The 17,374-nt window shown below is 40.1% G+C and overlaps 3 protein-coding genes and 1 pseudogene across 5 annotated transcripts; all 4 read left to right on the top strand.

Annotated features, from left to right (window-relative positions):
- The first annotated feature begins 52 nt into the window (after positions 1–52).
- LOC144633456 (QRFP-like peptide receptor) lies at positions 53–1,569 on the top strand (annotated as a pseudogene). The gene is made up of 2 exons (XR_013567062.1): positions 53–120; positions 591–1,569. The product of XR_013567062.1 is annotated as a QRFP-like peptide receptor (transcript).
- A 1,121-nt stretch (positions 1,570–2,690) lies between these two features.
- On the top strand, positions 2,691–5,294 carry LOC144633631 (allatostatin-A receptor-like). Of its 2 annotated transcripts, none has more exons than XM_078492469.1 (2): positions 2,691–2,879; positions 3,695–5,294. In XM_078492469.1, the coding sequence occupies exon 2, from the start codon at positions 3,723–3,725 to the stop codon at positions 4,974–4,976; it is 1,254 nt and encodes a 417-aa protein (XP_078348595.1). In that variant the 5' UTR covers positions 2,691–2,879; positions 3,695–3,722; the 3' UTR covers positions 4,977–5,294. The 2 variants fall into 2 exon arrangements, with proteins under 2 accessions (XP_078348595.1, XP_078348596.1); XM_078492470.1 differs by lacking the exon at positions 2,691–2,879 and adding an exon at positions 3,119–3,142.
- A 2,492-nt stretch (positions 5,295–7,786) lies between these two features.
- Positions 7,787–10,114, top strand: LOC144633137 (QRFP-like peptide receptor). Its single transcript, XM_078491933.1, has one exon. The coding sequence runs from the start codon at positions 8,207–8,209 to the stop codon at positions 9,155–9,157; it is 951 nt and encodes a 316-aa protein (XP_078348059.1). The 5' UTR covers positions 7,787–8,206; the 3' UTR covers positions 9,158–10,114.
- Positions 10,115–14,760: 4,646 nt separating this feature from the next.
- Positions 14,761–15,657, top strand: LOC144633455 (QRFP-like peptide receptor). The gene has a single exon (XM_078492325.1). It carries the CDS (start codon positions 14,761–14,763, stop codon positions 15,655–15,657), a length of 897 nt encoding a protein of 298 aa, XP_078348451.1.
- Positions 15,658–17,374: the final 1,717 nt, after the last annotated feature.

Below are 17,374 nucleotides of genomic sequence, written 5' to 3'. Positions count from 1 at the left end.
TATAATGAAAATATAATGAATACAATCTATACACTTTGGTCATTACGAGGCGAAAAGGTTTTCGATACCGTGAATTCTTCTTCAGGGTGTACCGTAACATTTGCTGCCATTCGTGAAATCGTAAGTAGGCTTTACCGCAAAATTTTCAAAAAGTAGGAGATCCTCGTTCTTACTTTTGGATGCAACTGTACTTTTCGGTTGAAAAATATGATACGTTTCATGACGCTGATCCAGCTTAATGGGTATTTGCAAAGGTTTTTTCTACAAACTCTCTCTTATTTGCTAATAGATGGTATTGGTGTGGTTGGAGGGAAGTATTACAGGTTCTCCTTCGCGAATTATATAAAATCAGAACACAGGAATGTACTTAGACTACCTATAACATAAACATTAGAGAAAGTTTGGTAGGTCGATACGCTCGGGCTGACGCTATATTCCAGGACTCGTTTTTATTTGTTCGTATTCGACGTTATTCGCTCGTCACTCAGTTCCTCGTTCAAGGTGGTTTAGATATGTAGGTGCATGCAATATCTGCACTGATTTTATTTAGTGAGAGAAGCAAATTTCTCATTTTGTGTTTTCACTTTTAGATCAAAGTGACTTTGAATACTTGTTAAGATGTTATTCATCGTGGCGTTATCAACCCTTGTACTTATATCCCTGGTCGGCAACACGCTGGTAGTCTTAACTGTCCTTCTCAACAAGCCGATGCAGACTACGCTCAATTATCTACTGGTCAACTTAGCTGTCGCCGACATGATGTTCGCCTCGTCCATAAGTATACAGTATATTATAATGCCGTCCATTGCCCACCCCCAAGGACAGACAGGCCTATATTTGTGCAAATTTTTCACAGACGGAACTATAGCGTGGGTTGGTGGTGCTGTATCCATTCTGTGCTTGGTCTACATCGCTGTTGAACGCTACTTTGCCATTATTCATCCGCTTCGCAAGCGCGGTAGATTTACAAGGCGACGTCTAAAAGTCTTCATTGTTCTTGGATGGAGTTTTGCTTTTTTGATAAATGTTCCTGACTTTATGAGCACGGGGTATTATCAACCTGACTTACGTTTGTGCGGAAAGGAAGGTAAATTTGGCGACGTGGAGGCCAAAGTAGACAGTATGGTTTGGATTATTCTAGCAGGCATAATCCCTGTAGGCATCATGGTATACCTGTATACCAGAGTAGTGCATCACTTGTGGTTCAAGCCAGCCGAGAATTTAAAAGCTTCCTAGAAGGCTGCGCTTCGGTATCGCAAGCAAGTTACCACAACGCTGATTACAGTCAGCGTAATATACGCAGTCTCCTGGATTCCAAACTTGACAGTTTACGTCTTAAAATCCTGGGGTGGAGTAGTTATGGGTTCGTGGTACGATAAAAGTGGTACATTATCGGTAACCTTTAACGCTTGTATCAATCCGGTGTTGTACAGCATGCGGATGAAACGTTTCCGTGAACATCTCCGTGACATGTTGTTGTGCAAGAAAAAGCAAACAGTCAGAGGACAGGCAGCTGTTGTGCATGTGGGGCCTGCAACAGGGAAACCAAGCAATGGATCTGAGGAATAAGCACGTAATAGAGCAGCACCAACACCATTCTCATTTTCCTCAGCAGGAATTACCACGACGGAAACGTCACTCAACGTGGTGAAATCCAAAAGAAAATCTTTGACAATTTGTTGCACTGCAGCAGAAGTAGGGAAAAAAGAAACGGCAACATTCACAACATTTACAGAGTGTAAAGAAGTAACAGGAGAAGCTGGGACTTATTGCTCAACTTGTCTTCAGGAAAATATAAAAAGTGAAAAAGCTTTAGGTGCTTTAGCAACTTTAAAGGCTAATGCAAGCCAGCAACTCAATAATAACACAGAAACATGTCTGTAAAGTTTTATGTTATGTTATGTAAGCAAACGTTTTTGCAAAAAAAGAACTGAAGGCTGTGGGAACGCCTTTAGAAGCGAGTTCGTAGTAAGCATTACATAGATTTGAGAAAAAATTGCAAACACCACAGGGATGCAAGCTACAGCCGGCAGCAGACCAGCATCTATTTACTCAATGCAACAATTTTACAACAGAGAAAAGATGAAAGTTACCAAAAGGCCATCCGGATGCCCAGTGTCAGTGCTATACTGATTGAAAGCACATCTATTAATCAGTGATGACCCTAGGAAGTGTAAAAGTATTGTCACGTTACGTTCCATGAGCACTTTTTCTGTTAATAGGAAATAGATTGTACAAACCGTGTCAAGGGTCTTTTGGAGGTGTAGAACTTTTTATAAAAGGCCTTTTGTCTTACGAAAATGAAAAATCCAATAATAACTCGGCAGGGCGCCAAAGTAATGAAAAATGCTTATTCTTATAGATATAAAAAACCATGTAAACTACTATTTGTACTAATAGTTTTCGAAGCAATTTTTGTTGAAGAAGAAAACCCTCTTTTGCATGTTTTCAAGCTTGGTCGAAAATGTAATGCAAATACAAAATCTTCATGAACTGTGCCTACGAATTTTGCCTACTGATCGTGAAGACAAATACTCAGGTAAGAAAAATTAATTAAAAATGAAAGAAAAGAAATGTTTAGCATTATACCAAAAGATAAATAAGGACCGCTGAGCAATATCGACTCTCATGATTTCTTCATTTGTTTTCTCCTTTTTTTGTTTAGCTTTGTTTGGAGCTTGAGTCAATTGCAGTCCTTCTAAAAACAGTACTTAAAGGAAGAAAATAATGAATTCAAATTAATGTTTCTGTACATAAAGAGGCGAAAAGGCTTTGGAATCAGTAATTTCAAACCAAAGCTTTGCATCACAGAAGCATTTCTTCTTCCAACACAGTGCTTTTCAAGCCGTGCTGTACCATTTGTCGTCATTCGTGAAATCGTAAGTAGGTTCGACCGCAAAATTTTTAATTTTCTTTTTACATTATTTAGACAGTTCCAAAAGAAAAGACCCTCGTTGTTTATTTCGGATGTAATTGTAATTTTCGGTTGGAAAAATTGTACCTATTATAACGTTGAAAGCAACAGTATCGGCTCTTTGCAGCCTTGCGTTAAGGTAGGTAAAAGAAGCACTGATTTGAATATCCTCTTCTCTTACTTGGCAATAGATGGTATTCATCAGCTGGAGGGAGTTATTTAAAACAGGTTCTCTTTCCGAATTTTTTTGTAATATTCGCGGGCTTAACGGGAATGTCACACCAGAACACAGTTATGTATTTGAAATAAGGACCACCTAATATATACAAGATATGGAAGACGCTGTGACTCAATGGTTAGTAGGATGGACTCCGGTTTGAGAGGTCCGGGTTCGTGCCCTGGCCGGGATCATTGCATGTGTCGTTTCTTGGGCAAGACGTGTTACCTTTATAGTGCCTCTCTACACCCAGGTGTTTAAATAGGTATGGCGGTTTAATGCTAGGGATAACCCTGCGATGGACTTGCATCCCATCCAGGAGGGAGTAGAAACATTTCTTCTAGTCGCTTAATGCTTAAGAAACCAGTAAAAGCTCCAGCAGTATGGCTCCACATAGTGCTATTAAAATTTCATAATCGCCTGTCAGATATGTTATTATTATGGTGAAAAATCGATGTACTTGGCTCAGATGTGTAGGTACGTGTTGAATTGCAATATCTGCACTGATCGCTTTTAGTGAGAAAAGCTATCATTGATTTGTAATAATGTGTTTTCACTTTTAGATCAAAGTGGATCTGCTTTCGTGTTATCATGATATTTATCGTGGTGTTATCAATCCTTGTACTTATATCCCTGGTCGGCAACATGTTGGTCGTTTTAACTGTTCTTTTCAGAAATCCCATGCAGACTACACTCAATTATCTACTGGTCAATTTGGCTGTCGCCGACATGATGTTCGCCTTGTCCATAGGTATTCAGTACATTATGATGCAATTCATTGTCCACCCCGAAGGACAGACTGGTCAATACCTGTGTAAATTTGTCACAGACGGAGCCATAGCGTGGGTTGGTGGTGCTGTGTCCAGTTTGTGCTTGGTCTACATCGCCATTGAACGCTACTTTGCCATTATTCACCCGCTTCGCCAGCGCGGTAGATTTACAAGGCGACGTCTGAAGGTCTTCATCGCCCTTGCATGGACATTTGCTTTATTGATTAATATACCTACCTTTATGACCAGATATTATCAACCTAACTTAGGTTTGTGCAAAAGTTGCGGCAACCTTGGCGCCGTAGACAAAGTGCACAGCCTGGTTTGGATGGTTCTAGCAGGCATAGTTCCTGTGTGCATCATGGTGTTCCTGTACTCCAGAGTTGTGCATCACCTGTGGTTCAATACAGTCGAGAATTTAGATGCTTCCCAGAGGGCTTCGCATCGGTATCGAAAGCAAGTTACCATAACGCTGATTGCAGTCAGCGTGATCTATGCAGCTTCTTGGATTCCAAACTTGACAGCTTACGTCGTGGTGTCCTGGGGTGGAGATGTTGTTGGTTCGTGGTTCGACAAGAGTGGTACATTATTGCTCACCTTTAACTCTTGTGTTAATCCGGTGTTGTACAGCATGCGGTTAAAAAGCTTCCGTGAACATCTTCGCGATATGTTGTTGTGCAAGAAAAGGCAAACAGTCAGAGGACAGGCAGCTGTTGTGGATGTGGGGCCCACAAAAGGGCAACCAATTAATGGAACTGAGGAATCGGTGTGTATCACAGCAGCACCAAAACCATTCTCATTTTCATCTGCATTTAAAGAAGAGATGGTCACGACAGAAATCATATTGAACGAAGCAACTTCTAGAAGAAACGTTTTGCCATTGTCTGTTGCTGCAGCAGACACGGGGAATATAGAAACGGCCACGTGTACAGCAATTACAAAAAGTAATAAAGTAACGGGAGACGCAGGGACTGATTGCGCAACTTGTCTGCAGGAATATATGAGAACTGGGGACGCTTTAGGTATATTAACAACTATCGAACAACTTCATAATAACACAGAAACATGTCTGTAAGTAATCAACCTTAAAAAAAAAGATGGAAGTTGTAGGAATTGTCCTTTTGAACGGTTTGCAGCGAAGTTGTTGCCGCGCAGTATTGAGTGCGCCTTAAATCGGGTAAATAACTGTCTCAGTTTTATTGATGCCCTTTTGAACAATGCTGTTAAAGGACATTTAAGGCACTTGGTACCACTGTTAAAGAACACAGATTGATGAAATGATCCCATGCATTGTTGTCGATTACAAGTGGTCACTTTAAGAGATTCTTTATCTGGTATGTGTACCGAAAGCTAGGCTATCGCGATGTTCGCAAGAAATATGAGCCTTCGAAACTGCCGATGTATTGTGACTTTTGTCTATAAATTTTAGCTTTATTCCAATAAGACCGTTCATTTTTAAACAACCATATGGACAACTCTTTCTGCCATAGCGAACTAGCCAAATTGCCGGGCGTAGACTTCGGCATGGCATAATAACCACAGTGAAGTGAATCTTCACCAGTAAGATGGAAAAAAAAGAGTCAATCAGCCTCTTCTTTGTCAGCCATGATAAGGGAAATTGAAATTTTGCAAAATGCAAGACTCTTGTATATTTACTTTAAAGGCTAGCTTAATTGGGTATAAGCACAAACACAAGAATAAGCATAAGCGCATAAAAAGAGCGAACGCCCTCATTCTTTTATACTTTTCTCAAGGGGCATAAGCATAAGCAAAAGAGAAATTCTTCTTCCTTTCCTTATGCATATTCCTAGTGAAGACAGCGCAAGTGAAATGAATGTGCCTGCTCCTTCTTTAAATGGGCTTATGCTTAAGGATATGCTTACTAGTTATGCTTTTGCGTGTGGTTATGCTTAGGCAAGAAGAAAACGTTACCTAATGAAAAAGAAAAGCTCATTCCTGTTAACGGTGGAGAATACAATATTGCTGTCAAGATGTCAGTTCAGTCTTATGATAACAGATTGACATACAGGCCCATACAGACCACCAAAGAGACCCTAGCCGCCGATAAATTAAATTTGCACTTTCAAGGTAAATTAAAATGACAGATTTGTGGAATCCTGACAGGCGAAAGTCAATACAGTGTTTTATTAACAGCATCTCCATGCAATAATTTTACAAAAAAGAAAATATCAAAGTTACGAAAAAGCCATCCAAGCCAATGCAATAGTAAAGATCTTCACAAATTGAAAACACGCCTCTATATAACGTACATCTTTAAACGTTCATTCTTATGCTTAGTTATGCTTAGTTATCAATGCTTAGAACTAGTCTTGAACCTGAGGGATGTAAAATACTATTATGGCCACGTTACTTGAGTGTTTTCCCTCTTGGGAGGAAATGAATTGTTAAAACCTTGGCAAGGGTCTTGTGCATTCGCTTCCTGTGTATAATAACAGTTTGCATGTTTATTCCTCGCGAAGCGAGGCCGAAGGCCGAGCGTAGCGGGGTGTATAATTTTGTCCCTCAAAGGGATCAGGCGGGATGAAATCTCGTGTGGAGTTTACGGTCATATATATTTCTATATTTGTGAGCTTGGTGTGTGGCGGAAATGACGTCACACGGCCGCCGCGCGCAGGTGGCCTAATGGTAAGGCGTCGAACTTGAAATCAGATCTTCGGACCTGAGGTCGGGGGTTCGAATCCGGCTAGGGTTTTTTTTTTCTTTTTTTTTTCCTTTTTTTTGTGGGTTCGAATCCTGAGCCTTTCATTTTTATCGTTTTTCTTTTCGGATTAAAATAACATTGATTTCCACATAATACTCCCTCAACGCCTATTCAGGCTATAAACCTTTCATCGCCATCAGGGGCGCGCGGGCGGAGGCTTCGAATCCTCCTGCCGTTCGTTCTTTTTTTTTTGTGCCATCAAATAAATGTCCAAAATGCGAATATCCAATAATTTGTCGATGATTTTGAAAATAGCCTGCGCTTCCCAACGCTTTATACCTCTTTACGAACCAGAAAAAGCCACCATCTTTAAAGCGGAGTAGACCCTGAGAACGAGGGTGTCGCCGCCATGCCAGTTGAAATAAAATTTCTAACAAATATATCTTCCTGCCTACTGTGGAAAATTGAATATGTACAATTCAATTAATGTTCAACTTCAAATAATCCACTCCTTATTTATAACCCTCCCCCCCTCCCCAACCCAGAGCTTCGCGAGGCCCTGCGAGTCACGTATTACTAGTAACTTCTTATGAAGGCCTATTGATTTGAGAAATGAAAAATCGAATAAAACCTCAGTAAGACGTCAAAATTATTTAAACAGTGTTAATGGTTACGGAAATTCAAAACAATGATAATAGTATTTGTATGAATAGATTGTTGAGTGTTTCTTGTTCGGGAAAAAAGTTCTCATCTATACAGTATGTTTTCAAGCTTGGTCCAAATTTTCGCTGTTTGTTAAACGTAATCCAGAAAAGCTTGTTTTACAAAAAGGTAACTGATCATGAACAGTTCGGCTACAAATTGTGTCAACTGATCGTGTAGCCAAGCACAAGAAAATAAAAAAATCATTTAAATATAATAACAGATGTTTATTCAGCGTTATAAAGAAAGATAAATAAGGACTGCTGAGCAATAAAAAACCTCATCATTTCTTCATTTGTTTTGTGCCTTTTTTGTTTAGTTTTGTTTGGAGGTTAGAGTCAATTGTAGTCCTTTTAATGAATACAATCTATACACTTTGGTCATTACGAGGCGAAAAGGTTTTCGATGGTGTACCGTAACATTTGCCGCCATTCGTGAAATCGTAAGTAGGCTTCACCGCAAAATTTTCAAAAAGGAGGAGATCCTCGTTCTTACTTTTGGATGCAACTGTACTTTTAGATTGAAAAATATGATACGTTTCATGACGCTGATCCAGCTTAATGGGTATTTGCAAAGGTTTTTTTCTACAAACTCTCTCTTATTTGCTAATAGATGGTATTGGTGTGGTTGGAGGGAAGTATTACAGGTTCTCTTTCGCGAATTATATAAAATCAGAACACAGTAATGTACTTAGACTACCTATAACATAAACATTAGAGAAAGTTTGGTAGGTCGATACGCTCGGGCTGACGCTATATTCCAGGACTCGTTTTTATTTGTTCGTATTCGACGTTATTCGCTCGTCACTCAGTTCCTCGTTCAAGGTGGTTTAGATATGTAGGTGCATGCAATATCTGCACTGATTTTATTTAGTGAGAGAAGCAAATTTCTCATTTTGTGTTTTCACTTTTAGATCAAAGTGACTTTGAATACTTGTTAAGATGTTATTCATCGTGGCGTTATCAACCCTTGTACTTATATCCCTGGTCGGCAACACGCTGGTAGTTTTAACTGTCCTTCTCAACAAGCCCATGCAGACTACGCTCAATTATCTACTGGTCAACTTAGCTGTCGCCGACATGATGTTCACCTCGTCCATAAGTATACAGTATATTATAATGCCGTCCATTGCCCACCCCCAAGGACAGACAGGCCTATATTTGTGCAAATTTTTCACAGACGGAACTATAGCGTGGGTTGGTGGTGCTGTATCCATTCTGTGCTTGGTCTACATCGCTGTTGAACGCTACTTTGCCATTATTCATCCGCTTCGCCAGCGCGGTAGATTTACAAGGCGACGTCTGAAAGTCTTCATTGTTCTTGGATGGAGTTTTGCTTTTTTGATAAATGTTCCTGACTTTATGAGCACGGGGTATTATCAACCTGGCTTACGTTTTTGCGGAAAGGAAGGTAAATTTGGCGACGTGGAGGCCAAAGTAGACAGTATGGTTTGGATTATTCTAGCAGGCATAATTCCTGTAGGCATCATGGTATACCTGTATACCAGAGTAGTGCATCACTTGTGGTTCAAGCCAGCCGAGAATTTAGAAGCTTCCCAGAAGGCTGCGCTTCGGTATCGCAAGCAAGTTACCACAACGCTGATTACAGTCAGCGTAATATACGCAGTCTCCTGGATTCCAAACTTGACAGTTTACGTCTTAAAATCCTGGGGTGGAGTGGTTATGGGTTCGTGGTACGATAAAAGTGGTACATTATCGGTAACCTTCAACGCTTGTATTAATCCGGTGTTGTACAGCATGCGTATGAAACGTTTCCGTGAACATCTCCGTGACATGTTGTTGTGCAAGAAAAAGCAAACAGCCGGAGGACAGGCAGGTGTTGTGCATGTGGGGCCTGCAACAGGGCAACCAAGCAATGGATCTGAGGAATAAGCACGTAATAGAGCAGCACCAACACCATTCTCATTTTCCTCAGCAGGAATTACCACGACGGAAACGTCACTCAACGTGGTGAAATCCAAAAGAAAATCTTTGACAATTTGTGGCACTGCAGCAGAAGTAGGGAAAAAAGAAACGGCAACATTCACAACATTTACAGAGTGTAAAGAAGTAACAGGAGAAGCTGGGACTTATTGCTCAACTTGTCTTCAGGAAAATATAAAAAGTGAAAAAGCTTTAGGTGCTTTAGCAACTTTAAAGGCTAATGCAAGCCAGCAACTCAATAATAACACAGAAACATGTCTGTAAAGTTTTATGTTATGTTATGTAAGCAACCGTTTTTGCAGAAAAAGAACTGAAAGCTGTGGGAACGCCTTTAGAAGCGAGTTCGTAGTAAGCATTACATAGATTTGAGAAAAAATTGCAAACACCACAGGGATGCAAGCTACAGCCGGCAGCAGACCAGCATCTATTTACTCAATGCAACAATTCTAGAACAGAGAAAAGATGAAAGTTACCAAAAGGCCATCCGGATGCCCAGCGTCAGTGCTATACTGATTGAAAACACATCTATTAATCAGTGATGACCCTAGGAAGTGTAAAAGTATTGTCACGTTACGTTCCATGAGCAATAAATTGTACAAATCGTGGCGACGAACTTTTGCAGGAGTAAAACTTTTTATAAAAGGCCTTTTGTCTTGTGAAAATGAAAAAAATCCAATAATAACTCGACAGGGCGCCAAAGTAATCAAAAATGCTTTTTTATAGATATAGAAAGCAAGGTAAAATACTATTTGTAGTTATTGTTTTCGAAGCAGTTTTTGTTCAGGAAGAAAAGCCCTCTTTTGCATGTTTTCAAGCTTGGTCGAAAATTCTGTTGTGTAATGAAATTTAGAAACACTTGTTATTAAGGCGATCAGTGTTTGACATAATAAAAATTTGGTTTGTATCTGATCTTAAAATCGGTTGGTAAAAAACGTATAAAACTGAATTTTCGGTAACTCTCTGTTACCTTCATCAGAGTTAAAATTGGTTCAGTTTTTGCATAATAAGTTTTTATACACCGCCGGTCTCTAGGGATGTTCCCAATGTTAAATAAACTTGTGGGAATTGCACATGCTCATTCACACAGTTAATGTCCTGGATAGAATGTAGCGCTTCTAGGAATAGGCGTTGTTTCCTATTGTTGACATTTCTTTCTAAAACATGTGATTTTGCCTATGTGGGAGAGAGCAAAAGATCGTGGAATTCGCGCGGCGCAGAGCACAAGCCTGGCACAAGATCTAATAACGAAAGCGCAATAAGATTTCACGCGGAAACAACAGACCATGACATTCATCCGGATTATGTAGAAATTTTAGAAATAAATAAATAAATAAATAAATGGTGTTTATAGTGGTCATGTTTTAGACAGCTCCAAAAGAAACGATCCTCGTTGACTATTGCGGATGTAACTGTACTTTTGGGTTAGAAAAATTGCACCTTTTATGACGCTGAAAGCAACAGTATGGGCTCTTTGCAGCCTTGCGTTAAAATGTAACAGAAGCACTGATTTGAATGTTCCCTCTCATACTTGGTAATAGACGATATTCTTCAGCTGGAGGGAGCTATTACAGGCTTTCCTTTCTTTGCGGCCTTAACGGGACTTTCTCACAAGAACACAGTTATTTATTCGCAATAAGGACTACTCCGGATCGAGGGGTCCATGTTGGAGCCCAAGCCGGGGTCATTGCATGTGTCGTTTTCTTGGGCAAGACACTTATAGTTCTTCTCTCCACCCTGGTGTATAAATGGGTATATGCGATTTAACGCTAGGGGTAACCCTGCGATGGACTAGCATTCCATCCAGGGAGGAGTAGAAACACTTCTAGTCGCTTAATGCTAACGAAGACAGAAAAAGCTCCAGCGATATGGGCCACTTGGCTCCACATAGTCCTTTTATAATTTTATAATGGCCTGTGAGATATGTTATTTTTATTGTGTAAAATCGATGTACTCGGCTCAGATGTGTAGGTGCGTGTCGAATTGCAATATCTGCACTGATCACTTTCAGTAAGAAAAGCTTTCATTAATCTGTAATAATGTGTTTTCACTTTTAGATCAAAGTGGATCTGCTTTCGTGTTAACATGATATTTATCGTATCGTTATCAATCCTTGTACTTATATCCCTGGTCGGCAACACGTTGGTCGTCTTAACTGTTCTTTTCAATAAGCCAGACTACACTCAATTATCTACTGGTCAATTTGGGTGTCGCCGACATGATGTTTGCCTTGTCCATAGGTATTCAGTACATTATGATACAATCTAAATTCATTGTCCACCCCGAAGGACAGACTGGTCAATATCTGTGTAAATTTGTCACAGACGGAGCTATAGCGTGGGTTGGTGGTGCTGTGTCCAGTTTGTGCTTGGTCTACATCGCCATTGAACGTTACTTTGCCATTATTCATCCGCTTCGCCAGCGCGGTAGATTTACAAGGCGACGTCTAAAAGTCTTCATTGTTCTTGGATGGAGTTTTGCTTTTTTGATAAATGTTCCTGATTTTATGAGCACGGGGTATTATCAACCTGGCTTACGTTTGTGCGGAAAGGAAGGTAAATTTGGCGACGTGTATAGCATGCGGTTAAAAAGCTTCCGTGAACATCTTCGCGATATGTTGTTGTGCAAGAAAAGGCAAACAGCAAGAGGACAGGCAGCTGTTGTGGATGTGGGGCCTACAACAGGGCAACCAATTAATGGAACTGAGGAATCCGTGTGTAACACAGCGGCACCAACACCATTCTCATTTTCATCAGCATTTAAAGAAGAGATGGTCACGACAGCAATCGTACTTAACGAAGCGAATTCTGGAAGAAACTTTTTGTCATTTTTTTTTTTCTGCAGCAGAATATAGAAACGGCCACATGTACAGCAATTACAAAGAGTAATAAAGTAACGGGAGATGCAGGGACTGATTGCTCAACTTGTCTGTAGAAATGTATGAGAACAGGGGAAGCTTAAGTTACGTTAGCAACTATCGAACAACTCCATAATAATACAGAAACACGTCTGTAAGTAATCAAACATTTCATAAAATTGATGGAAACTGTAGGAATGTCTTCTTGAAGGGAGTTCGCAGTAAAAATATATAGATTAACTTGCCAATGATCTCGGCGAAGTTTTTGCCGCGCAGTATTGAGTGCACTTTAAATGGGGTAAAAAGTTTCTATAAATTTTTGTTTTATTGATGTCCTTTTGAATTATGCTGTATGAAGGACAATTAAGGTACTTAGTACCACTGTTAAAGAACTCGGATTGATGAAACGATCCCATTGTTGTCGTATACAAGGTTTGAGTGGTCACTTTAAGGGACCCATTCCTGGCATGTTTTCCAAAAAAGCTAGGCTATCGCGATGTTCGCAAGAAGTATGAGCTTTCGAGAACTGACCATGTATTTTAACATTTTTGTCTATAAGTTTCAGCTTCACTCCATTAGCACCGTCCATTATTAAACAGCCGTATGGATGAGACTCGCTCTTCCTTCCGTTAAGACAATTCTTACCGCCACTGCGAACTAACCGTAGTGCTTGTGGTAGAGTCCGGCATGGCATAGCAGAAGAACCGCAATGAAGTGAATCTTCACCAGTAAGGTGGGAAACAGAAGATGCAATCTTTCTCTTTTTCGTCAGCACCTAAGAGCAATTGAAATGCCATAAAAATCTTGCAACATGCAAGACTCTTGAATATGGCTTTAAAAACTGAGTTTTAATGGGTATCGAGCACAAGCACAAGCATACGCGCACCAAAAGAACGAACGCCCTCCTTTTTTTGTATGCTGTTCTCATGGGGCATAAGCATAAGCATCCCCCCATAAGCACGAGCAAAAAAAAAAGGTTTCTTCTCCTTGTGCTTATTCTTTTTCCAAGTTAGGACAGCGCAAGTAAAATGATTGTGCTGGCTTCTTCTAATCACTTTATGCTTAAGTTTATGCTTAGTTATGGTTATGCTTATGCAAGAAGGAAGCGTTACCTAATAAAAATAAAATCTCATTGCTGTTAATGCCGAAGAAAACAATATTGCTGTTAAGATGTCAGTCAAGTCTTATGATTATGATTATGAATGTAAATAACAATAATAGATTTGCCGAATCCTGACAGGCGAAAGACAATGCAGTGTTTTATTAACAGAATCTATTTACTCAACACAATAATTTTAAAATACAGAAATGATGAAAGTTACCAAAAGGTCGTAGATGCCCAATGGAGTAGTAAAGTTATATACAAATTGAGAACATATCTCTTCATAGACGATCTCTTGGACCTGGGGAATGTAAAATACTATTATAATCACTTTCCATGAGTGTTTTCTTTCATGGAAGGAAATCAATTATTTGAACCTTGGCAAGGGTCTTGTGCAATCGTTTCCTGTGTATAACAACAGTTTGCATGTTCTTTCTCTTAGACAAATGAAAAATCCATTAAAACCTCAGCACGACTCAAAAATAATCAAAAATGGTAATGCTTACGGAAATGGAAAACAATGATAATAGAATATTTGTTTGAATACGTTTTTTGAGCGTTTTTCTTTTCGGAATAAAAGTGTGCATCTGCATATTTTCGAGCTTAGTCCAATTTTCGTTGTTGAACGTAATCCAGAAAAGCTTGCCGGTTTAACAAATGGTAACTGATCATGAACAGTTCGGCTACTCAAGGCTACAAATTGTGCCAACTGGTCGTGTAGCTAAGCACAAGAGACATAAAAAATCATTAAAAAAATATAATAGCAAATGTTTATTCAGCGTTAAAAAGAAAGATAAATAAGGACTGCTGAGCAATTAAAAAACCTCATCACTTCTTCATTTGTTTTCTCCCTTTTTTGCAGTCCTTCCAAATAAACAGTCAGCTTTAAGTGAGGAAATAGTGAATAAAATTTATGCATTTTGTATATCATGAGGCCCAAAGCTTTTCGAAGCCGTGAATTCGTCCAAATCTAAGCTATATGTATCAATAAAGCCGTTCTTCCACCGAAAGAACGCTTTCAAAGGTGTACTGTACCATTTACTGAACCATTCCTGAAATCGTAAGTAGTATAACATCGCATAATCAAAGGCGACTTAAAAAAAGTCAGAGATCCTCGTTCTTATTTTCGGATGCATCCGTACTTGTAGGTTCAAAAATATGATACGTTTTATGTCGCTGATCCAGTATAATGGGTATTTACAAAGGTTTTTCTACAAACTCTTTCTTATTTGCTAATAGACGGTATTGCTGTAGTTGGAGGGAAGTATTGCAGGTTCTCCTTCGCGGCGAAATTAACGGAAATTACTCATCAGAACACAGTAATAAACTAATACTACCTAACATAAACATTAGAGAAAGTTTGGTAGGTCGCTACGGTCGGGCTGACGCTACTTTCCAGGACTCGTTTTTACTATTTTTTTTATAGGGATTGTTATTCGTTCGTATTTGACGTTATTCGCTCGTGTTTCTCGTTCAAGATGGCTTTGATATGTAGGTGCATGCAATCTCTGCACTGATCTCTTTTAGTGAGACAAAGCAAATCTCTCATTTTGTGTTTTCACTTTTAGATCAAATTGACTCTGAATACTTGTTAAGATGTTATTCATCGTGGTGTTATCAATCCTTGTACTTATATCCCTGGTCGGCAACACGCTGGTCATTTTAACTGTCCTTGTCAACAAGCATATGCAAACTACGCTCAATTATCTACTGGTCAACTTGGCTGTCGCCGACATGATGTTCGCCTCTTTCATAAGTATACAGTACATTATAATGCCGTCCATTGCCCACCCCCAAGGACAGACAGGCCTATATTTGTGTAAATTTTTCACAGACGGAACTATAGCGTGGGTTGGTGGTGCTGTATCCATTCTGTGCTTGGTCTACATCGCTGTTGAAGGCTACTTTGCCATTATTCATCCGCTTCGCCAGCGCGATATATTTACAAGACGACGTCTAAAAGTCTTCATCGGTCTTGGATGGAGTTTTGCTTTTTTCATAAATGTTCCTGACTTTATGAGCACGGGGTATTATCGACCTGACTTACGTTCATGCGAAAGTGAAGGCAAATTTGGCGACGTGGAGGCCAAAGTAGACGGACTGGTTTGGATGGTCCTAGCAGGCATAGTCCCTGTAAGCATCATGGTATACCTGTACTCCAGAGTAGTGCGTCACTTGTGGTTCAAGCCAGTCGAGAATTTGGAAGCTTCCCAGAGTGCTTCACTACGCTATCGTAAGCAAGTTACCATAACGCTGATTACGGTCAGCGTGATCTACGCAGTGTCCTGGATTCCGAACTTAACAGCTTACGTCTTAAAATCCTGGGATGGAGTGGTTATGGGTTCGTGGTACGATAAGAGTGGTACATTATCGGTAACTTTCAACCCTTGTATCAATCCGGTGTTGTACAGCATGCTGATAAAAAGCTTCCGTGAGCATCTCCGTGACATGTTGTCGTGTAAGAAGAGGCAAACCACCAGAGGACAGGCGTGACTTATCATATGCAGACTTAATGTTCCCAACCCATGAAGTCAAAACAAGACAACAAGTTCAGTGGGAGAAAAGGGGTAAGGGATGAAGTGCTCGAGTTGCCAATCAGAATCATCAATAGAAATCATGCAGGGTACATGTATTACAGGTTAGTTGGTTGGCAACGAGAGACTGGAATCCTCTCCTTCCTTTCAGGAAGCCCTAGTTCCCAAGAAACTGGGGTCCTAATCTCTAGGACCCTTGGGAACAACCACAACCACATGCCCTGGTTCCCAAGAAACTGGGGTCCTAATCTCTAGGACCCTTGGGAACGTTCCCAAGAAACTGGGGTCCTAATCTCTAGGACCCTTGGGAACAAACACAACCACATGCCCTGGTTCCCAAGAAACTGGGGTCCTAATCTCTAGGACCCTTGGGAACAATCACAACAACCAACAACAGCAACACTGGGGGGCCCCACTATAAGGGGAAAGCTGACCCTGTGAGGCTATGGGGCAAAAGGGCGAATGGTACAGAGCACTTCATCCCCTCCCGTGGTTTATTAACTATAAGAAAAGACAATGCTTAGTTAAGATGGTCTAAAGCTATTGAAGAAGTTCAGAAAAGACAGTAATCGAATAACAGAATGGTCGAGTTGATACATGCCAGCTCGACACTAAAGCTAACGGTTACATGTATATCAATATCTCAAAAGCAGACACATTGCTCAAGTCCAACAGCTCTAAGCCTGAGCTAACATACAAAATGATAACAATATAAAAAACAATGTTTCTGTAAGCAGGCATGCTGCTTAAGTCCATCAGCTCTAAACGTAAGTAAGCGTACAAAATGGAAATAATAATTATTAGAATAATGTCTATAAATGCGGGCTTGCTTCTTTAGTCCATCAGCTATGGCTAACGTTTAAAAATAATAATAGTAATATAATAGACACCCTTAACATAGCCGGATATGTGCGTAGAACTAAAACATTGCCTACATTTTTACAAATACTAAGCTAAAAGAGAACCAAAGAGGGTTGGGTGGGTGGGAATTATTGTGAAAACTCTTTTAGGGAGCTCAGAGAATTTGAAGTAAAACTACTCAAGTCTAGATAAAACCGCATGGCCTTGATTGACATAATAGAAAAGGGGCGATGTGATTGGCCAGCCCGAATAGCGCATCACACTCAGAAGTGAGTTTGACCTTTGAATGTAACGCAAGAGTGATAGTCTTGCAGCATATTGCGTGACAGATCTGCGTATTTGAATAGAGTGATCTTATGACTTCTCTGAACTCCTTTCATGGTTGTCACATTAACTTTAATTTATATTACATGTAAATTGGCATTTATATTACATATAAATTTGCTTTAATGTTCCCAACCCATGAAGTCAAAACAAGACAACAAGTTCAGTGGGAGAAAAGGGGTAAGGGATGAAGTGCTCGAGTTGCCAATCAGAATCATCAATAGAAATCATGCAGGGTACATGTATCACAGGTTAGTTGGTTGGCAACGAGAGACTGGAATCCTCTCCTTCCTTTCAGGAAGCCCTAGTTCCCAAGAAACTGGGGTCCTAATCTCTAGGACCCTTGGGAACAACCACAACCACATGCCCTGGTTCCCAAGAAACTGGGGTCCTAATCTCTAGGACCCTTGGGAACGTTCCCAAGAAACTGGGGTCCTAATCTCTAGGACCCTTGGGAACAAACACAACCACATGCCCTGGTTCCCAAGAAA

The sequence above is a fragment of the Oculina patagonica genome, chromosome 12 (genome assembly GCF_052425735.1).
Source record: "Oculina patagonica isolate OP01 chromosome 12, crgOcupat, whole genome shotgun sequence".
NCBI classification, from domain to species: Eukaryota; Metazoa; Cnidaria; class Anthozoa; order Scleractinia; family Oculinidae; genus Oculina; species Oculina patagonica.
This window is presented reverse-complemented; position numbering and strand designations above follow the sequence as displayed.

What these genes read in the sequence shown, in the direction of transcription:
- LOC144633631 (XM_078492469.1), top strand. Translation starts at nt 3,723, where the DNA reads ATGATATTTATCGTGGTGTTATCAATCCTTGTACTTATATCCCTGGTC.
- LOC144633137 (XM_078491933.1), top strand. Translation starts at nt 8,207, where the DNA reads ATGTTATTCATCGTGGCGTTATCAACCCTTGTACTTATATCCCTGGTC.
- LOC144633455 (XM_078492325.1), top strand. Translation starts at nt 14,761, where the DNA reads ATGTTATTCATCGTGGTGTTATCAATCCTTGTACTTATATCCCTGGTC.